This window comes from Crocuta crocuta, unplaced genomic scaffold, assembly GCF_008692635.1.
Source record: "Crocuta crocuta isolate KB4526 unplaced genomic scaffold, BGI_CrCroc_1.0 scaffold141, whole genome shotgun sequence".
Lineage (NCBI taxonomy): Eukaryota > Metazoa > Chordata > Mammalia > Carnivora > Hyaenidae > Crocuta > Crocuta crocuta.
In genome coordinates this window covers 3,246,661-3,269,152 of record NW_027527951.1, presented here as the reverse complement: position 1 = coordinate 3,269,152, position 22,492 = coordinate 3,246,661, and the positions used below count along the sequence as shown (strand labels likewise).

Sequence of the window (22,492 nt, the reverse complement as noted above, 5' to 3'; positions counted from 1 at the left end):
CCCACATTCTACCTGCAAATCTAAACAGCCATATTCCGATCTTGGTCTTTACTTCATTACGTCTCCCGCTGTGAAAGCTCTACACCAAGAAGTCACCACATGCTGGGATTATGAGGCATTCTAAGCCCGCTTGATGGCTGCCCCTGAACACCCATGTCTTTGGCGCTGGCTGTGGAGAGGAGCTGAAGAGCTCTACATGAGGACCCTGGACACCCCCATTCTACCTCCAGCCAAGAAGGCAGCTTCCTGGGCACAAGGTTCTTACCTCCAAACTGAAGAAATTGCTGTTAGCCATCTCCGAAACACTAACAATTTGTGTTTCCGTGGTCTCTTTCCACGGGTCCAAGACTGGTGAGTCTTCTTTTTGTAGCTCGCCCAGTCAGCCTGGTGGCCTAGCCTTCTTTTTGTAACTCTTGCCCGGACATTTTGGCGGTCCGTCTTTGCGAAGGAATAAGATACAAGGAGATTTATTTGAGGAAACTGGCCATTCACACACACGCACACACACACACACACACACACACACACGTGCTCGTGTCCTTTGGGACATAGAAAAAGCAAGACCCAAGCCCTTTGACAGTGATTGCGTCTTTACCAAGTCTTAGAGGGGAGCTTTCTAACTTACAGGATCAAATTTAGTCCTCAATTCAGAACAATTTGTTCTCCTTCCTCTCCTTTCAGGATATTTGCGAAGGAGAATTTTAGAATCACTCACAGTCATTCGGTGAAAATAAAAATGGCATGAGACTAAATGACTCATCCTCTTAAATCAATATTTTTGAGAAAGGTAAATATTTGCAGTTTATCCAATCTGTGCATTATACAGCATTAGGAAAGCATTAAATAACAAAACTATCTTCTGAGGGGGGCAGGCAGATGCCCGGAGCCTTTGAGAAAGAGGAGTTAGCTCAACTGACAGGTAGTTAGGAAAACCACCCCTCACAGAGGTAGGGGTGAGCTCCGCCTTGGCCTTTAGAATTTGCTGATCTTTCCTCAGAACGGAGGGATTAACATAGCTAATTGAGACCTCTTTTCCGACTTTGCTGGGACTACCCAAGGAGAAAATAAATATACTTAGTGGGTCAGCCGCCAGTGAGGTGAGTAGGGTGCTGATATCCCGTCATTCCTGACTAGCTGAGTTCTTGCTTTATGAAACCCTCCGTCTCAGTGTAGAAATCCCACAAGCAACATTTCTTAGCTTTACTCATACCCAAAGTACAAGCACGTAGCCAAGGCCAGGTATATAATTTGTAAGGACCAGTGACAATTGAAAGAGTGCAGTCCCTTATTCAAAAAGTAGGAGGGAAAGGTGCACTACAATATAATCCACTAAAAAATATATATTTTGTTACTTGTATTTTACAAGTACATTTTGTACTATGGGGTAATAATGATATATTAGTAACAATGTAAATTTTTAAATTGCAAAAAAAGTATGTCATAATTTTAAATCAGATAATAGGGAACAATACTTTATTAATGTACTATCTTGACAGATCTTAAGATTTTTCTAAGTTGCTTTTCTGAAAATTAACTTATTAGACCCTCAAAACTGATGCTTTTAGCAACACGATTTTCAATCAGTGTCATCAAAAGTGATGTCAATTGGTCCTTAGGAAATGTAAGATCACAGATAATTTTTCGTATTTTATTTTGATTTTGATTTCTGATGCCACTATTGCAACTATTTCTGAGCTGTTAGGAATATTTTATAGTCTCTGACAAAATTGGGATGCATTTTTGATGAATTGCTTTGAAATACAAATTTTAGTACACCTAGAGTTAATAATTCTTTCAGAATAACTTTTCTGAAAAGATTTAACTCCTCATTCAAATCAGTTTTGTGTAAGTCTGCACTTAATTTTAAATGTAAATTTATACAATGACAGTTTGATGTTTCCTCTGGCACTTCCGATAACTTGTTGGGGTCCTCCAGGAAGCTGAAAGTGTTCTCATGACTTGTACATAATTCAGAAAAACTGTTTACACTTTCCATCACTGTGTCTTCAATGGCAAAGACACATTAACCGTAGAGGCGCCTCACTCAGTCGGTAAAGCATCCAGCTTCGATCAGGTCATGATCTCACACTTTGTGAGTTCGAGCCCCGCGTCAGGCTCTGTGCTGACAGTTCAGGGCCTGGAGCCTGCTTCAGATTTTGTGTCTCCCTCTGCCCTTCCCCCACTCATGCTCTGTCTCTCTCTGTCTTCCAAAAGTAAATAAATGTTAAAAAAAAAAAAAGAGAAACTAACCATAAAACTATCTTCCTTGTTGATTGGTTCATCTAAAGCTTCATAGGAAAATAGTGTTCTTTTCCATCAAATGTGACAATATTAAATGTGAACATCTCTTTCTAACCCTGCCGATATTTACTTTGCAGTATTGTACACTTGTAAAAACCAGAGATTCCAAACTCTTTGAAGAATTCTAATGATTCCCAAATGCGTCGATTGCATTGTCTATGTGTCTGCATTTATTTGGTAGTAACCCACTAACACCAGCACTTCCTATCCTGGCTCTCAGGCTCGGGAATGACGTTAGATTACACTCCCTGTGTTCATAGTTGCGCGGAGGTTGCAAGGATGCAGTCAGCTTGGTTGCCCATTTCGGTCCCTGTTCTACCTCCTGCAGAGCCTTTTCTCTGTCCAGGGAGCAGCCACTACCACCACAGCCGCTGCTTCTTTCCCTGCTGCCGTCACCACCAGCAAGCCGGGCCCGGGTCCCGGCCCAGCCACCACTGGGGAACGTCACGGTGCCCGGTACCGTCAGAGGTGAGGACATAGGCATCCTCACCCCTGCGGGCCTGAGCGCATGCGTGCACGCTGCTGTCAAGGGCACGTGCTCCATTGTCCCACCAGACTTCATATAAAAAACACAAGTTCCAAGATCAAATCACTAAGAATTTCAAGGTAGCAAGAGCAGTAGACCATGCAGCCAAGCAGGGACCCCTTCTGAGAGAGGATCTCTGTTTACCTGCACGGGGCACAGGCTATGAAGGATGTAAACATGGGTCTAGCGATCAGACGCACGCCTGAGAGCTTGATTCAGCAGTGAGCTGTGCAGCGAAACGGGAGTGGCAGGGACGTTTCTGTTTTGCCAGTACGGTGGCCAGGGGAGGCCGGCTGCTTCTGGGGTAGACAGTGGGGGCAGTTTCCACGGTGCTGCAATAAGAATCAAGGCACCAAGGCCTTGATTAAGCCGGGGACACAGAATAGTTCTGGGAGTTATTCCTGGAAATGTACCCCAGAGCCCATTTCTCTAAATCCTCCGGGGTCCTCTTAGCCATCCACTATCTCTAATAAATCTCTTTCTGCTTAAACTAGGTCAAATGAATTCTTGTTTGCACATAAGACCTCTGATAATATGGTAATTTTACCCATTTTACAGATTGGAGTATTTACAAAATAGAGTATTTTTCATCATTTTACAGATGAAGAAACTAGGGTTCAGAGAGAACTTGCCTATGGCTGTGGAACTAATGGATGGTACAGTAAAGATTCAGACCCAAAGCCTGGGCTCTTAACCACCATACGGCACCAATTCTTCCCCATACGGCATCAAAGAGCTCAATAAATTGTCCTCTATACTGCATCATAGCCTCGTACTGAGTATCCCTTCAATTTTTCCTTGGATAACATCTTTCCCTAGGGGGAGCTTCCTCTTCTACACTTGGTAGTATTGTCAACCACATGCCTTAATTACCTCGCAAATGGGAGGTATGTGTACAGCACAGTCAGTCAGAGTATCCCGTCATTCAAAACACAATGATGGGCCCAGTGGTGGACTCTTGACCCACACAAGGTCATTCCCAGGGCACTTTGGAGGACTGATACACATGCGGGGAAAGTGGGTCTCTCCTTCTGAGATTGTAACATGTAAGTTAATTGGGGCCATTTTTTCTATCCAAATGGTGTAAGAAGCTAACATAGAATTAAGCTGAATTGAGATACTCTGATGATGTCATTTGAGCAGCTGGTTCCACCCATTCCTGATGCCTATAAGTGATCCAATACATTTTTCTTTTTACCTCTGCTAGTTCAGGTTGGTTTTCTGTCTCTGAACATTAAAACAACCACAACGATGATGACAACAAAAACACTACTAAGGTACTTCCCATAGCAGAAGGGACAGTAGACTTGAGTCACACTTTTTGGCTACCATCTGCTACCTGCTTCCACATTGCTTGTGGAGACTTCTTTGATCCAAATAGCTCCTCACAAGGGACCATATCTCTTCCATTATTTCTTTCCAACTTCTGTTCACAATGGAGGTCACATTGAGCAGGAATTACTGCTATAACCACTCACTCTACATACAGTTCATGATTCCTTCGTTCTCTTTAACTTTTGTTCCTGGCCATGCCTGACTCTCAAATAAAAGACATTATCAACNAAAGTTTATTTATTTTGAGAGAGACAGAGACAGTGTAAGTAGGAGAGGGGCAGAGAGAGAAGGAGAGAGAGACTCCCAAGCTGGGTTCATGCTGCAAGCATAGAGCCTGACTCAGGGCTAGAACTCATGAAACCACGAGATCATGACCTGAGCCAAAACCAAGAGTTGGACGCTTAACCAACGGAGCCACCCAGGCTCCCCAGAAGAGCTTCTCTTTATTTATTCCATTTTTAAATGTTTACTTATTTTTGAGATACAGACAGAGAGAGACAGACAGGTGGAGGAGGGGAAGAGAGAGAGGGAGACAGAATCTGAAGGGAGCTCCAGGCTCTGAGTTGTCAGCACAGAGCCTGATACGGAACTGGAACCCACAGGCCATGACATCGTGACTTTAACCAAGTGAGCCACCCAGATGCCCCAAGAGCTTCTCTTTAAATTCTAGGTTATGGAGGGGCACCTGGGTGGCTCAGCTGGTTAAGCGTCTGACTTCAGCTCAGGTCATGATCTCACGGTTCATAGGTTCGAGGCCTGCGTCAGGCTCTGTGCTAACAGCCAGCTCAGAGCCTGGAGCCTGTTTCAGATTCTGTGTCTCCCTCTCTCTCTAACCCTCCCCTGCTCACACACTCTCTCTCTCAGAAATAAATAAAACATTAAAAAAAATTTAAATTCTAGATTACTTATACAACATCTGGTAGGGCCAGTAACAACATGAAATAGTGCGGATCATGTGACTTATGATAAATAGTGTGATTAGGTTAACACCAGTGTCTGGGTTTCTTTAGAAATATAAACTAAAAGGCACTACTAAATGTAACCATGGAGATAATCTGCCTCAGTGTCAGTCAAGTGTGGGTGGCTCTCACTGTCACACAAAAGACGATTTCATAGGAACCTGGAAATGGCATTGCGTAACACTGACTCAGAAGCAGGCCATCCTTTCCTGAATCTAATCAAGAGGAAACACGAGCCAACCAGGAATTAAGGGCCAGTCTATAACTAGCCTGCATTCTTCCAAAATGTCAATGTCATGAAATACAAATAAAGGTGAGGAACTGTCCCAGATTAAAGGACAAAGAGACATGGCCACTAAATGCAGCACATGGTCTGCACTGATTCCTGTCCCAGGGGGCAAGACCCATAAATGACATATTAATTCAATTGACAAAATTGAAGGATAGCTTACAGTTATTTCAGTGATGTTAAATTTCCTGACTGTGATAATTACACCATGGTTATAAAAAAGAATATCCTTATTCTTGGGAAATACATACCGGGGTATAAAGAGTGTGGTGTTTGCAGCCTACTCAGTGGTTTAGAAAAGAACTTTAAGTGTATATACAGAAAGAGAGAGAATGATAAGGCAAATGTGGCCATTGTTCAAAACTGGTAAATCCAGATAAAAGATCTACTGGACTTCTTTTGTACTATTCTTATACCCATTATGTAAGTTTGAAATTATTTAAAAATAAAAAGCTTTCCTACAAAAGAGTTAGCCAGTCTTTCAAGTTTCTTTTTTTCTTTTAAATTTTATGTTAGAGAGAGCGCGTGCATGCTTGAGTTGGGGAGGGGGGAGAGGGAGGAAGAGAGAGAGAGAAATGGAGAGAGAAAGAGAGGGAAAGAATCCAAAGCAGGTTCCACGCTCAGTGCAAAGCCCAACATGGGGCTCAATCCCATGACCCTGGGATCATGACCTGAGCCAAAATCAAGAGTCAGACACTCAACCGACTAAGCCAGGCAGGGACCCCTCACGTTTCTTTCAACCCTCATGATTATGTCAAAGAGAAAGTATCAGTTTGGAACTAATCTATCTTTAACATTTTCTAATACTTGCTAATCTCCCTCTTTAATAAATAGAGAACAGGGCTGCCTGGCTGGCTCAGTTAGTAAGGCATGCAGTGCTTGATCTCAGGGTTCTGGATTCATGCCCCACATAGGGTGGATCTTACTTACTTATATACATACATATGTGCATAAAATAGAGAGCAAGCCTCAGGCTTGGTTTTTGGCAAGCCGCAGTTACTAGCTAGAATTTAGTTACATAATTTTGTTTTCCTTTTATTTACTCCCTATTTATGCCAAGTAAAGTTGCTTTCCTTGTATGGTAAGATATACGATTCCCTTTAAAATAGATTTATATAATTAAAAATAGGTTGATGTAAAGAAAAACATTAATATAAAAATGCAGGTAGCATTTGGAGGGTAAAGGTATGACATTTAATCACAAACTGACTGATGTTTAGGAAACACTGGTTTATTCTAACGGCTTCATTTTGCAGAAGGGAAACTGGGACTCTGAAAATTGGGTGGCTTGTCTGGGATCACACAGCCCCTCGTGATGACAAGGCGGGAACGCAGACTGAGAGCTGTGGCCCCGTCGCCCTGTTGCCCATTCTACCACAGCCCGTCGCCGTGTGACTGGAGACGCAAGAGTGTCCAAAGCCAACGTACAATAAGAAATACAGCTCAAGATGCAACACACACTGTCATCGTCACCAGAGCTGTATTATCTACACACCTGCACTCACTCACACACACAGACAAGGTCTCCATTTTACAAATCGTGCATTCGTAGCACAGCAGCCCTCACTATTGGCACCTTCGACACTGAAACAGTCTTGTTTCTTCCCTTCCAATGTCCCAAGTGACCAATGCAACAGAGTCGTTCCTATATAGTTTATGAACAACTTCAAAACACTCTTTGTTAAAAGCACAGGTATGTCCTAGAATCCTGGAAGTTTGAAAGGAAAGCTAGTTCCATGTTGTAAATAGTTTCAGGAATAGTTGAGGGAAGCAGATCTGGGCATTCACAGATCTCGAGGCAGTGGCCCTGTATCCCAGCTCTCACACTCAAAATTCCTGTAGTTGACAGTTAAAATACTTCCTTTTCCTCTCATGTTCTTGCTCCCACTCAACACTGTTTTCCACGAGTCTGTAGGCGGATTTTATTTGGCCCACCACAAACACAAAAAATTAGACTTACCGTGGCGAGCGCTAATGTGTATGTCTGATCTAGTCCTTTGGCAACAGTCAGAGAATTCTAGCCTCACTAGAAAGAAGTCCCTCTGCTCACAGGGGGGCCAGAGGAGGGCATCTGACAGCTTCCTTAGAGTCATTCCAGACTTTACAGCTCCGACTGGCAGGACAGCCTTCCTCCTGCTAACTGAATCCATCTGGGCATGAGCGTGAGGCTACGTCTCCTTGTTCACTCTTTCATGGGGAGCCAATGGCCTCCAGTCTTTGTAAAACAGTCTTTGTGTGTTTGAGGCTGATTACCAGTCCTCCCTCTGACCATCTCTCCCTGGTGTGAACTCGCCCAGTTTTTCCATTTTCATGCATAAAATAATTTTCCAATCTGCTCATCATCATGGCTCACCTCTGTGCTTTCCTGTTGTTTTTTCCTATCACTCTAAAGTTGTTGAGTCCAGAACAGAGTACAGTATTCTGAGGGTGTGTGCCGTCCGGGAGAAAACGCCCAACATTCTTGCTTCCTTGGGAGGTCAAACCTCCAGGGTACGCCAGGACCCCCTGGACTCTCCCAGCCCGAGCAAATCTATTCCAGAGCCCTTGGGGTCCTAAACATACCTTTGGTTATTCAAGTTCCATCCACAGAGCATTTTAAATGAAAGATGTTATGAAAGGAAAGTTAGATCCAGCCTATAACTTCATAAGTGGAAAGTTCCCGTTTATTACTAGGGTCACCTAGTGGTCTAGAGGAGTACCGAAAGGCTGGCCAGGTCCTAAAGCCCCTTTAGAGAACCAAACTACCTGTTGGGGGGAATCAGGCAGGCAGATCATTCTGAGACTTGTCAAATTCTTACCAAAGTGACCTACTGATCTAAGGCTGCTATGTGGAATGATTTTAGAGGCACTAAGAAATCACAGAGAGATGTCCCTCTTCCCAGTACTATGGGAGGAATTCTACACTGTATCTAGAAATTTCAATTTGCTTAACATATTCGAGCTTCATCTAGCAATTCTGTGTAAGACTCATGCCCTGCCCACCTTGCAGTAATGTGAGATGACACTCACATATGGTGACACTCTGAAAACAGTAAAAGCAGAGGGAGCTGGAGGTAGAGGATTTTAAGAGTGAATTTTCACAAAGCTCTGTCTGACGCAGGCTCAAAAATGTCCCAGTACCTAACTGTCATGAGGCCAGTTCAGGACGTCATGGCCCACCTGGCAGATTTAGAATCAGCCCCAAATTCTGAGATTCCCTTCTAGGTTGAAGGGGGCAGTGATTGTCAAATGGCAGCATATTGGACACTCTACCTAAATAACAGGAAAATCATTCTCCAAACAGTTATATGCTGGTTGTTGGAGGCCAGTGAGCCTAGACTTCTACTATGGATGGGGAAACTGAGGCCCAAGGTCAAACAACAAATAGTGGCAAAACCAGGACTCGAATTGACCTCTCTTTCCTTGGTCATTTTGACCTTCTCTGAAAGTACTATAGCATCAAACCACTGAATAAAAGGAGAGCATTTCCTTCATCTCTCTATCTAGACATTTGTGATAAATGGGAGCATCTCAAGTACCATTTTCTGGTTCGGCTCAGATGGTAAATGCAGGGTGAGTAAGTGGGAGGCAGGGTTGAACAGTGAGTGTGTGTACATTTCAACTTCTTTCTTTGCATTTTGATTACATTTAACAATGTGTTACCTCTTCACGGAGTAGTTTATATCATTGTAGGATGCCAAGAATGACATCAACATCTGTTAAAACCTAATGTTTCACATTCTCAACTGTAAACATTAACATTGCTTAGTTTTCAGATATAAACTCAAAGTCATTCTGAAGTTGCATGGTTTCTTTCCAAGAAAATTGGTGTTACTGTAATGAAATTTACCTAATTAATCTCCTTAAGGAGGGAAGGAATCCAATGATGACTGTTAATAAAGATCTCAACGTTCTTCTTGTAATCAGAGCAGGGCAGTCTGTGGATTCATTTTGGGAGAGACCATAACTTTCCAAATAAATCTTAGTAAAGCTTTGCAGACAGGGCACTTGAGCTATTTCCCCACTTGGCTCACTTGCTTTTGGTCTTAACTAGTACTGTGTAAATTTCTCTAGAGCCTCTGGGTGTATTTATATTTCACCTGGGACTTGGGACCCCAATGTCCAGGGTCACTGTTCTTGATGCCAGACCTCTTATAAAAGGTAAATTTGAATGAGTCATTGATGGAAACGCTTGGTCTGCCATATTTCAATGCCATCCCGTATCTGGGCATCAACTGCATGCTGCATTATGCGCCCACCCCTGGATACCTGCATAAAATTTTGGTTGCACCAAGCAGAGAGTATGAAGAAAAGTGGCAGCTACCATCTGCCAGGGCCTTTCCTGAACCCCAGTGGAGCTGTCTACATCTAGTAACCAATAATTTGTCCTTTCAGAGGAGTGTATAATGTCACACCAGGGTATAGGAAGCCATACTGGGGAGTAAGGAGAATATTTCCCAGTCTCCTGGTCCTGAGTTCAAGAGGCCTGGAGAAACGGCACCCACAAGAAAGAGTCTTCAGAGAGAGCCTTCTATGAAGATGTTGAGGGAGTAGTTGGGTCTCTTAATTGTGGGACTAGAGGGTCCAACAGATAGAAAAGGAATCACTGGGTGGGAACCTTGGGAGGTTGGGTCAAAGAGTATGGGCATGAGGGTATAGAAGAGCTTGGAGGGCAATAGAGAAAGCCTAGGAGTGTGGCAGGAATCCCATTTTCCAAGTTCGGGCACCTGGCCATGGAGAGCCAAATAGCCAAGGGTAACTTCATCCTCAGCTCCCCAGCACAGAGCTGGATCTAAGTCCTTACTGACTCAGGACACGACCAGGCAGGGAAGTGGGTGGGGTTGCTGTTACAGGGGGCAAGTGGGACCAAAAAAACGTCAAGACAGGTAACATGTTAGGCCTGACACTATCTCAGCAGAGAAGGCCATAAGGAGGCCAGTGGCCTGGGTAGAATCTTCAAGAACAAACTGTCTCCACCACTCCCCATTCCATCCATGGAAAACTATTGGTTAGGCCTCAGTATGGTAACACTCTGAAATAATTCATCCCTAAAAGTTCATGGCAGTCGTTCTATGCGCTGCAGCCTCCAATCCCCTGGAAAGAGGCCTAAAATCAGAGACTGGTCTCAGGCTTTATTGAAATTGTTGGTTTCATCATGTGTGTTCCACACACGATTATAAGCTCCATGGGGGTAGGGGGAGATCTAAGGCTATAGATCAATTTCCAACACAATGCTGACACTCAATAAATAACTAACAAAAGGATGAATAACTATGACAGATGCTATTACTATGCTCAAGAATTTATTTCCTCCTTTCCTGTACCATATCCCTTTGGGTTTGGCCACGTGACCTGCTGCGGCCAATGGAATACAAGTGGGTGTGACACAAGCCATTCTGAGCAGCCCCTTGAGGTGGGATTGCGTGGCTTGGCTCAGCCTTGTCTAGTCTGCCGCAGGGCTGCGTGTCACAGGCCAGGACTGCTTCTGTGGCCTGAGCCCCAGGAGAAAATGTGAGATACCAACCCAGAGTGAGCCCACAACCTCGAGGAGAGCCGTGGCCAATCCACTGCTCTCATGTTGTGTTATGAGATTGGCCCTGAGACTGGAGGAATAAGGTATGTCCCTCTTACTCTCACTTCAGCGCCGGCACAGCTGCCTTTGATTTCTCTTTTTTTTGCCAATGCTGAGAGCAGATGGCGAACCCCTCTGCCTGCCCCCTGTGCCATCTGGCAAGTGACCTTTCTGCTTCCGCTTCTCCAAAACAACGCCCGGGGTTTCCTCCCTCAGTAGGGAAACTCAATGGTTAACTGTCAAGGCTGCTGTATGAAAAGATGCCTAAAGGAAAGTTTACATATCATATCCTAAACATTTACACAGTTTTTAAATAAATACAAGTCTGAAGCCAGCTCCAGCCCTCTCCCTTCCTTTACCTGCCACTGAAGTGTGTTCTCTCCAGTTCTTCAAAAAGCCAGAGTGTTGCTCAAGCTCTGAAGGTACAGTGTGGTCTAGAAGCTGCAAAGGATCTGGTTGAAATCTCGAGGGCTTCTCCCTCTGCACCAGACTTCAGTTTATCTTAGGCAGAATGTCGAGTACAAAATGTGCATGGGACTTTGGGCATGAGCAAAGGCAAACTAAGGGAGATCCCGGAGATAGTATTCATTGCTCAGTTCTGCTGTTACTCTCGGAAGCCATCACAGGGTATTTAAACTTGAAGAAAGGTGAAAAAAAATGCAGAGACATCTATGAGATAGCAGATAGACGAACATTTGTAAACAGCTTAACGGTTGGTCTTTTCACCAGAGTCTATGACGACATCTATCCTCCACCAATACGCTGGTAATTCCAAATTCTGCTTTTCTGACCTCAGCTTTTCTCACAAGGTGCAGGTCCTTATAGCCACTTGGTTGTCCACACACTTTAGATGCAACACGTTTGAAATTCAACATTGAACAATGCCCCGAGCGTGGGCTCTTTTCCCTTCATTTCCTGTATTAATGGCACTCTGTCTGCCCCGTTCGGATCCAGAGACTGAGGAGCTCGCTGGAAGCTTTCCTCTCCCTCAGCCCCTGCAAGCCATCTGACTATCAAGTCTGCAGGGCCACCCCAAACCCTTCGTGGGAGAAAGCGGGCTATACATTATTCATACCTACGCATATAAGTAAAGATCCTACTTACAGTATCTCTGAAATGTCCCTAAAACTCCCCTCATCCCTCTCAGCGTCCCGCCCCCTAACTGTCTCAGTTCATCCCCACTGTTGCCAAAACCTCCTAACAGGACTCTGCATCCGGTCTGCTGTCCCCCTGACCCACAGTCCATCCTTCAGACCTGAGTCCCCTTCCTAAAACACAAGCCTAATGATATCATTTCTTTCCTGGAAAGCCCACAGTGACATTCCATCAGCTACAGAATAAAGTTCCAATTTGACTGACTCATGAAGAGCTCTGTGACTGGCTTCTGGGAACTTTCCAGGCTCCTTTCCCACAGTGCCCGAACTCTGAACACCCTTCTTCCCCGGGAGTGCTGTGTTTACCTACGGGACTCCCCCTTATCCTTCACGATTCAGCCCGGGGATCCCGTCTTCTGTGAAGACAGCCCTCTGGAGAGTCCCCACCCTCTGGAGAGTCAGGCAGCCTCCTCGCCCTCCGGGAGTCCGAAGCTCTTGCACAGCAACGACATTGCTTCCCCTGGTATGTTCACATGTCTGTGTCCTCTGTCAAACTGTCAGTGAGGCGAAGGTGGCAAACCTACCTGAGTATCTCTCTAACCTCAGGCCCAAGCTCCCTGCGTGTGTTCTGTGATGTCATCGAGTAAGTGGAAGGATAAATTCTCCAGCCATGGCCTTCGTATCCTTAAATGGACAAATGACTTAGCATATTACATTTTTCAAAGTGTATTTATTTATTTTGAGAGAGACAGAGACAGCGTGAGGAGGGGACGAGCAGAGACAGAGGGAGAGAGTGAGCAAATCCCAAGCAGATTCCTCAGTGTCAGTGCAGAGCCTGACGTGGGGCTCAAACCCATGAAACTGTGAGATCGTGACCTGACCCGAAACTGACAGTCAGATGTTTAACCGAATGAGCCACCCAGGTGCCCCAATGGCTTAGCATATTTACTTCCCCATCTGTAAATAAAAATGAGAATGAGAATCGGCAGGCTGATTTTTTTAAGCAACATTCTTCTAAATGGTACAAAAAAGTATAGTCACCCAGCATTCCATCTGTAAGTACGATGACATTTGCTGTAGAACTAGAACGTGAGAACACAGAAACAGACCTATAGCATGACGTTCCCAGTGCAGTAGTGTTAAAGGGCAAATATTAGGGAGGAAGATGTTTAGAACCTAAGATTTTTCCTTTGTAATGAGAAAACATAATAGCTTATTTTGCAGAGCTCCCCAAACTTTGGTGGATTGTATAGTCACTAAGAGTGCGACCTTTGGAGCCCAAACGCTCAAGGTCTGAGTCTCAGCTCCAACACTTAACAGCTCTGTTAATAGCTTTCCTTTCTGTGCCTCAGTTTCCCTTTCTGCAAAATTACTATGCTAATAGCACCTATGTCGTAAATTATTATAAGGATTAAATGAATTCATGCATATAAAGCACATAAGACAATGTGGCAGGGGCACCTAAGTGGCTCAGTTGGTTAAGTGTCTGACTTCAGCTCAGGTCATGATCTCAGGGTTCGTGAGTTCGAGCCCCGAGACAGTGCAGCCCTCATTTTCAGATTCTCTATCTCCCTCCCTTTCTGTCTCTCCTCTGCTTCTCACTGTCTCTCAAAAAATAAATAAATATTAAAAGACAAAGTGGCATAACATAAGAGCTAAGTAAACCATGTATTTTCCCCAAAATAGTAGGATCCATTTTCTATGTCTCAAAGAAGGTTGGATGCACTTGACACGGCATGTCTCGTAGATAATAAGCATTTTTGTATTTGTGTGGTTCCTCGTCACTAGTTATTGCCCAGAGTTTAAAAAGTCCACACAATTTTCATGACATGTACATGAAGACTTAGAGAAATAGATCCAAGATACAGAACTTCAGGGAGTTTATCCCCAGCTCCCTGCCTTAACTATCCTCCCTCCAGCTTTCACTCAGGGAAGACCAAGCCGGGAACAGGGAGCGCAGGAGACCCAGAGGCACGCCATGATGTGTGTGCCCAGTGTCACCGCGCCATCTAGTGGACATAGAGCTCAGCCGCCCCTTGAAGCCCTCTGAGTTCCAGGGAAGGGTTCAGCGGCAATCATGCTGGTCCGTCTGGCCAGCGTAAGGCTGATGTCATAACACCACCCCCTTGACGTGCATCATCAGCGCAAATCATCCGGGACACCGGGAGTCTCCTATAAGCTGCCGGCTCTGCCATGAATTCAGCTTGTCCATCATCCATAAAGCCATCTTTGCAAAAAGCAGGCCGGAAGACGGGGATGGAAATGGACAGAATAGTGTTTATAAAAGTGAGACTAAAGCTAGTCAACATTCACCTATGTTTTAGTAAAGATTCCCAGACCGGCCAGCCAGCAAGATGTGCCAATGCTTCGTAACTTTTTGACCTCCGTCTCTGGCTTCGGTGCAAATTGGCACAAGGAAACCCAGGGCTGACAAGGGCTGAGCCGACTGAGGGCTGAATCCCACTTTATTGAAATGTTTTTAGGGGAGGCCAACTGTTTTTTGTAGGTGATTAAAAGCTTATCCCCAGAAGGCAAGTAAACATGGCCCAGCCAGTAACTCAGCTCTGGCATGCAGAGCAAGGGGTATTGAACACCATAACCGGGAGAGAGTATCCACATAAAAACCCAATCAAAGGCAAGGTTTGCCTTTGAGGGGTGCTTGGAGGCCAATAATCCACCTCGTCTTTATTTTCCATTCAAAGTTCTTGGCCACAGTGACCAGGCGGACCAATATTAAACTTGAAAGACAACGGGTTTGGAATCAACAACTAACTGAAATCACTTCCCTGGGCACATTCAGCACATTCCGTCAACAGACGCAATAACCGGCGAAGTCGGCAATGGGTGAGCTGAGCTATATCTTGCCCAGAATGCAGGTTCTTTGGGTGACCCATTTATTCCACGGTCTTTTGAAATTTTTATACCATTATTAGAATAAAGTGTCTGGGACGCTGTTTGTCGCAGAACACTTAATTTTGATGAAAAGGAAAATTCCAAATCAAGATGATTCAGTAGGCAAAATTTTTAAATATTTTAAAATAAAAGTTAAAAAAAAATGGAGCATGGAGTGAGAGCTACACCTCAGGGAGGAAGTCTAGACATGTAGGTAGATTCTAATTATGTTCTCTTTTTTCTAGTTGCAAATTTACAGAAACCAAGCATTGTTCTTTTTAAATTTTATTATTTTATTTTATTGAAAAGCTTTTAAATTTTATTTAAGTAATTTCTACACCCAGTGTGGGGCTCGAACTCATGACCCCAAGATCGAGCATTGCCTGCTCTTCTGACTGAGCCAGACAAGCGCCCCAAATTGTTCTTTTTAAAGATCAATTAAAGAAAATAAACTGAGTCAAAGCGTCATTTTGTTAAGATGCTAAAGGAGCATAAAAATGTTATTAAACAGTACTGTTTATCCTGCAAAAATTTATGGGAGGGAGGGACATCTTGTGCCTCATCTCTTTGGTGACCAGCTGTCCTGAGCCAGGAAGCCTTGTTTATGCCCTCTAATGGCCCTCGGCAGACAAAGGTCCTTGAGAGCCTAGGGCTAAGAGAGCAGAACTTCAAGCCACGTACCCTCCGTAGTCCTTCACGCTCCCCAACAAAAACTGCAGGTCCCAGAAAAGTCAGGGTCGCTCGGTTTGTGAGCAGCAGAGTTGGGACTCAAGATTCTAAAGTCCATGCTCTTAACTTCCTGTCATTGCTTGCGCAAGAGGAACCCATTTTAGAGGGTTCATTCGTTCATGTATTCTTCATTCGTTCAAAAAATTTTTGAGCTTCCACACAATGTCTAGCTACCACAATGAATAAGATCTAGTCCCTGCCTGAAATGGGTGCGTCATCCAGTAGAGAAAATAAACAAGCTACAGTTACAAAGCAGTGTGGTGGTTTGTAACCACCTGCTCCAGGTGGTTCATATGCTGTGGCTATAGGACAGAGGTCATCCAAGTCGGCTCCGGAGGGTAGGGGGAGGTTTCATTAAGAGACTTGACACTGACTCCCAGAGGATGAATAGGAGTTAATCAGAAGAGAGATGGAAAGTTCTAGAAAGGCCTCCAAATGTGGGAGAATATGATAAAAGCAGAAAGCTTGGACATGGTTAGAGCACTGGGTGTCTGTATGCACTGTGTGTGTGTGTGTGTGTGTGTGTGTGCGTGTAGGTATGTGCTGTGTGGGGAAGGAAGTCATGTGGAATGGAAGAGGAGGAGATAAGACTGGTCGCAGCCAGATCATGAGGGTCTTAAATGCCATGCTACGTAAGGAGTTAAGCGTTCAGCCTGAAGGTAATGGAAAGCCACTGAAAGATTTTACCTTGACTGTGATTTAATATCTACAGAGAACTTTAGCAGTAGTGTGGAACTTGAATTCAAAAGGGAAGGAGTAAAATTCAAATGGTTTCCAAAAAAAAAAAAAAAAAAGGCTGTTTCCTCAACTAAAGTAGTTTTCAGAAACATTGACTATGACTGGACATCCTTTATGACCGTTCTGAGACACATACACCCTCAGGGGTGGTGCTTTACCACCTGCCTGGGCAACAGGCACAGGGTCCCTGCCTGGGAGGCCTCCACGTTGGCCACGCTGATTGGACAAGGGGGGGCGGGGCAGACACCTGACCTAAGGCAGCCCATCCAGGATGTAAGGCGTCACGTGAACGTGGACTGCCTGTCAGGAATGATAATGACGTAGTGCAGGCATCAATTCCTATTCTAAGGAGTTTGAACAGGAGCCAGAGAGAGAGGGTTGAGCAGTGGCTACAGGAGAAGTTGAGGAAATTTGTAAAAATGAAGGCAGAGACCATCTGGCCATGGTGACAGGGCGCTCATGCTGCCGAGGGGGCACCAGAATAACCTAGCCACTGGGCCTTTCCATTCCCAAACCACTTCCATCTGGGAGAAACCCAGCTCTTCCTGGATGCTCACAAGGCTGGGCTCTGTGGTGGAGACTCCTGTGTCCTTATTTCTATGGGATTGTGACAACAGTGCCCTGTTAAGTGAGTGCGCGTCGGCTCCTGGTAACCAAGGAAGGGCAATGCATGCACGCGGGGCTCAAGGGAGCCAGACCCAGGCTCCGATTTGTTGATGCGGAGTCGGACTTCGCAGCAGTTTACTGGCTGTCATTTACTCTCCCAGCTTCTTGATCCTGCCGTAGAGAAGACAGCACAGGGTCCTCAAGTCCGCTTCCTGGGGTGACGGCTGTATGGCGGCTGTCACAGAAACACCTTGCGCAGGGTCAAGAAAACATGGGGCCCATTACAAGAGCCTAGAAGTCAGCCTGTGGGTGCCCGGAAACAGTGGGCTCCACTCCTGTGGCCTCTCTGGAGCTGTGAGGAGCCGCGCACACGGGCAGTGGCCTGAACCGTTTCCGAACTGCACCCCTGAAGCTCTTGGAGTGTGTGACCCCAAGGCGCCACCGCGCTGTGAGATCCTGCCTGAGTCCAGCCAGCCTTTTCTCCCACTGACATCTCCGTCTGCTGGCTCTGAGGGCGGCAGCGATCAGCACGGTCTATGCAGAGAGAGAGGAGGCTTTCTGAGAAGGATTTTACACCATGTGCATCCCCTGTCGTACGGAGGTAACAAGGATCGGGAGGTCCTGTCACTTCTGGTTATACTGTTAACTTCTCTGGCACCCGAGATAATACCGTGCGCGTTGTCGCCTCCCATCGTCAGTAAACGTTAAATTGCTGCTACACGCCTTGTGGGATTATTTTGAACAATTAAAGGAAGAACTCCCCCCTCCCCCCGCCCAAAAGTATGAAGGTCTTTGAAAGGACAGGGAGGACTAATGATCCCAAAACACAAATGAGGACACTTTCTTCTTAAACGAAGGTATTTTCTCCCATTGCTTTGTTCTTGAGGGAAAGATAATCTCAGAAGATTGGTTTCCTAGCCTTTCCTTTTATTTGCCCCTTTGGATAGCGGGCGCCTGGTCTGAATTACTCAAATATCAGAAGCATGCTTGTGATTATGCCCTTTTACACATTTAATGTGGAAAAACCTCACTAATGAGAAAATAGGAACGCTCAGAGATCACGAGCTTCCTTCCTCCCATGAGCCCGATGCGCGCCGGGGCCCGCAGCTGGCGACGGTGGCCAGCCCTGTGGCCCTGTGGCCCCGTGGCCCCGTGGCCCTGTGGTCCCATGGCCCTGTGGCCCTGTGGCCCCATAGCCGGCCGCCTACCTCACTGGGTGCTCCTCCCCGCGGAGCAGCTCCTGACAGCCAGGCCCCGGGCCATGGACTTCAACTCTACAAAGGGAGGAAATGGAAGTCAATCAAGCAAACAGAGGCCACTCAGCCAGCTCTAACGGCTTCTCTTTAATGACTTGCATTTTGCAAGAGATGAAGGCCCAGGAGATGAAGCCCTGTGAAGGCCATGCGGGCCCTTGGCTGGGCCAAGAGAGGTCGCCTTCTCTTCATCCTGTGGGTGAAGAAAGGAGTCCCACCCCAGGGCTTGGGGGATGGCCAGACACCGGTGACACTGGCAAATAACAAAGGGCAGCGGTTTATTAGTCACTCATACTCTCAGCTGAGGGGAGGAGGAATCCAGAGGCTGCATCTTGCAGGCAGAGCAGCAGGGGACATTGAGGCAGGTTTTGTACTATCAAGAGGGTGGGGTGCCCCCTGGTTCCCAAGGGAGGATGTGATCGGCTTGTGGGAGTGATTCCGTGAGCTGGCAGGGAACTGAAGCCTGATACTCGAGGCTAGGCAGGCCCTGTGCCCCGTGCCCCCCACATGCAGGGCTGTTTGGGTAAGGCATCTTATCCACAGGAGCAGAGTGGGGACCTTGTGGTTAGGCCATTCAAGGCCCTTTTTGTTTCAGATATCAAGACGGCACACAGTACTGGGCTTACCTTTAGGCCACTCACATCCAGCCTTCCCCACTTCCTTTCCATCTTCTGTGTTCAGGATACAGCTTTCTCTTTAATCTCTTTTTTTCTTTCTTTTTAATGTTTATTTATTTCTGAGAGCATGCACACACGCATGACAGAGAAACAGACAGATAGAGAGACAAAGTATGAGTGGGGAAGGGGCAGAGAAGGGGTAGATACAGAATCCAAAGCAGGCTCAGGCTCTGAGCTGTCAGCACAGAATTCGACTCGGGGCTCGAACTCATGAACTATGAGATCATACCTGATCCGAAGTCAAATGCTTAACAGACTGAGCCACCCAGTCACCCCTCTTCTATATCCTATTACTTGTGCAATGTCATCCTTCATTGGCTATGTGAGTCACTGTCATATAAGAATTGTTTCCTACCTAAATGGCAAGATTCTGAGCCCTCGGCGCAGGCGTATTTTCGGGGGGAAACTGAGACAGACAGTAACACGTTTAGGGCAGAACGCTACAAAGGGGGCTGCCTGCAGGAGTTTGGTCAATTTGAAGCAGCAGAATCCTTATTCTAAGGTCAGGTAAAGTCCTTGCAATTCAGAGCTATGTATAGCGTTATGTGCAGGAATTGTGGGAACTTTACTACAATGCAAAACGTTTGATGAGAATGGCTTAGTCCTGCTCTGTAAGTAGCTGTCATTTCATTTCTCGTGCTTTGTTAATTCCAGTGAATTACACAGACGCTCACATGTAACCGAAGACACATGCAGCAGTGTCAGTGGCGGGATTTCTGTCGGGTGGAATGATGGGATTTCTTCTTTCTTCTACTTCAATTTGGAAAGGATTGTGGATTTAGAGGAGATTGCTAAAGTGGCACAGACATGTCCCATGTACCCCTCATCCAGTTTCCCCCGACGGTACCCCCTTCTCTTTGCGGCCCTTTCTTTTCTTCCCTTCTCCTTTCCCTCCTGCCTGCCTTCCTCCTTTCTTTCCGTTACAATCGCCACGTATTACCTGAATAACCACGAAAAGAAATGATTAAGAGCAATGTCAACAATGTTAATCACACCCACATGGCTGTTAGCCTCCCCCACTAACTTCTGCGCCAGAGAAGGAAGGGCGTGGTCGGGCTGGGCGCTCGCAACTTCCCTGCACCCGTGGGCTGGAGGTCTGCCGCTGTGTCCTCGGCTCTGCGTGCACTTGGTCAGCCTCCGGAGCGCTGAGTTGAAGGCTGCCTGTGCTGCTCAGTAGGGAAGGGTATCATGGCACCGTGCTGTTGCTGCTGCTGCACTTCTGGGTCCTGTGTCTCGTCCCCTCCCCGGCGGTGGCCAGGGCTGTCACCTGATGGTGCCCGGCTCCCCTCAACCCCTTTCAGTGGGATCATTCACTTCCAGTCTAGGCACTTTTTGTGCAACTTACTTTTTTTAATATTTANGAGCCTGACGTGGGGCTCGAACTCAGGAACTGTGAGATCATGACCGGAGCCCAAGTCAGATGCTTAACTGTCGGAGCCACCCAGGCGCCCTGTCTATGCAACTTATTACACACCTCCTCTTGGTGTCCAGGAGCACGGGAGGACCGCTGTGGTGTGCCAGCTGCATTACTGTGTGCCCCTTACTGCAGGAGCGACAGGAGTGACAGCAGGTGACGATTCTCAGTTTCCTCCTCTCCATCGACACTGTGGGTATTATCACCGGTCCCACACGGTGTGATAGTCAGGACGTTCTTGTTACTGTTCTGTCTTACATTCTTCTATTCTTTCTGACTTCGATAGTTCTCAACTTTTGGAAAAACTGCTCAGGGAGTTGCCCAAGAATCCTCTTCTCTAAAAATCACTCAGAATAAGGCAGATCACACCCCCGGGACGTCAGAGCAGCTGGCAGAAAGTCTTGGAGGATGAGGCTTCGGCCTTTGCCACGTAGCAATGCCGTGGTGACACCAGCATTGGCTCCCAGCTGCACCGCTGAAGGATGAGCCAGAATTTTGTTCCATGAGACAGTGCAGGCCAGAGGCTTACGAAGCTGACTTCTCCCTTCCCTGCCTCCCACCAGGGCCTCTCTCCCACTCACTAAAACTTGATTTGCAAAAAGGAATTGAGTAAAAAAAGTGGGAGGGTCTTCACTTTACAGTAAAGTGCTACAGAGTGGCTCAGTATGGATTATGACCGAATAGCTAAGATTTTACAAAACCTAAGGGTTTGCTGTCGGAAGCGTCCGGCCGAATATCCAGCACACAGTCAGACAGAGACAGGCATATTGGCTAAATTTGGAGTCAGATCCTCTTAGGTGAAAACTGCAGCCTCGGGATCAGACAGCTGTGTGACCTTGTGTACTGCACTCCAATCTCCAATTCCTCATCTGTAAAATGAGCCTGGTAAAAATACCTAGTAAGAAAGATTTGTAAAATTCAAGGGAGATAAGCATATACTGCGCTTAATACAGGGGGCTGGCACACAGCAGGCACTTCAAAATGCTGGTTAGCTGTTACCATCTTAATAAGTACATGCTGATCATGATGATAAAAACAAAATCATAGAGAAAACTCTGTCTCTAAGTATAGTTACTGTTCTCGGCCACTCTAGGGTCGGCCAGGAGTGAGGTATTTTTAGCTATGGGCAAGAGGCAAAATGGAGCCAGGGTAGAAGCAAAGTACAACAGGGCAATCTAGCTTTCCAGGCTGCACGTTACGAACCCTTGCTTGATAAAAAACAAACAGGAGCTGTGCCTGCCTTTTCATTATCTGTGTGTCCTGAGATTGCCGGGAAAACTGACTTTACACACAACTGTATTTGAAACTCTTGAGAAATTTTCTTTTTTTCAAGAGACTCTTTACAATTAGTCTTGTTTATAATATAAGTGATTATAATTTGATTAAATGCAAGCAAATGTTCGGTTTCTTTAAAAGAGGACATCCTGAAAGATTGTTTTTAATTGCCGCCACATTGATAGCATTTTTACACATGTGGTCGAGTGGAGAAAATGATCGTCTTAGCGTCTGGACCCTGTATTCCTAGGGAGGAAACTTACTTTTGCACAGGAAAACATTGATAAGCTACTTTGGGACAGAAAATCAGAATGAGAAGATTCAACCTAAAGAAGTGGCCAAACTTCACAGTGTTAGAAATAAGCGAGCATTTGGAGATGGGAGAAATGCAGGGACCTTAGGGTTGTTGAGCAGCAGTGTCCCAGAAAAAGTAGAGGTGATGATTAATTTCATGTGTCAACTTGCCTGGGCAATTGGGTTCCCAGATAAGTGCTCAAACATTATTCTGGATGTTTCCGTGACGGTGTTTGGATAGATTAACATGAAAGTCAACGGGCTTTGAATAAAGCCCTCCATTTGTGTGTGGCTCTTTTTTCATCAGTTGAAGATTTGAATAAAACAAAAGACTGACCATTCCTTCCCCTCCCTGGCCAGAGAGAATTCTGCCAGCAGGTGGCCTTTGGACTCAGCTCTTTCCGGAATCACTAGTTTAATGGCCTTCAGACTTAAACTGTAGGGTTTGGACTTGCCAGCCTCCATAATCATTTAAGCCAATTCCTTAAACTAAATCTCTCTTGATAGATAGATAGGTAGATAGATAGATAGATAGATAGATAGATAGATAGATAGATAG

At 45.8% G+C, this 22,492-nt stretch overlaps 1 protein-coding gene and 1 long non-coding RNA gene across 7 annotated transcripts; one reads left to right on the top strand and one right to left on the bottom strand.

The window, feature by feature from the left end:
- Positions 1-279: 279 nt before the first annotated feature.
- LOC144221944 (uncharacterized) lies at positions 280-12,499 on the bottom strand. Its single transcript, XR_013332229.1, has 3 exons — positions 12,422-12,499; positions 11,321-11,597; positions 280-438 (listed from the first exon to the last, which is right to left on the bottom strand). It is a non-coding gene; the product is annotated as an uncharacterized LOC144221944 (long non-coding RNA).
- On the top strand, positions 10,848-17,718 carry LOC144221943 (uncharacterized). Of its 6 annotated transcripts, none has more exons than XR_013332226.1 (4): positions 10,848-11,005; positions 12,271-12,734; positions 13,975-14,899; positions 17,182-17,718. XR_013332226.1 is itself a non-coding variant. In XM_077752441.1 (4 exons), exons 1-4 carry the CDS (start codon positions 10,965-10,967, stop codon positions 14,231-14,233), a joined length of 273 nt encoding a protein of 90 aa, XP_077608567.1. In that variant the 5' UTR covers positions 10,848-10,964; the 3' UTR covers positions 14,234-15,367. The 6 variants fall into 6 exon arrangements, 2 of the variants coding, with proteins under 2 accessions (XP_077608567.1, XP_077608566.1); XM_077752441.1 differs by lacking the exon at positions 17,182-17,718 and having other exon boundaries at positions 12,455-12,578; positions 12,662-12,734; positions 14,199-15,367; XM_077752440.1 differs by lacking the exon at positions 17,182-17,718 and having other exon boundaries at positions 12,455-12,578; positions 12,662-12,734; positions 13,975-15,367.
- The last annotated feature ends 4,774 nt before the right edge of the window (positions 17,719-22,492 follow it).

Coding starts and splice junctions, on each gene's coding strand:
- LOC144221943 (XM_077752440.1), top strand. CDS start 10,965: ATGTTGTGTTATGAGATTGGCCCTGAGACTGGAGGAATAAG. Junction 11,006..12,454: donor CCTGAGACTGGAGGAATAAG/GTATGTCCCTCT, acceptor TTCACGATTCAG/CCCGGGGATCCCGTCTTCTG. Junction 12,579..12,661: donor CAACGACATTGCTTCCCCTG/GTATGTTCACAT, acceptor CTCTAACCTCAG/GCCCAAGCTCCCTGCGTGTG.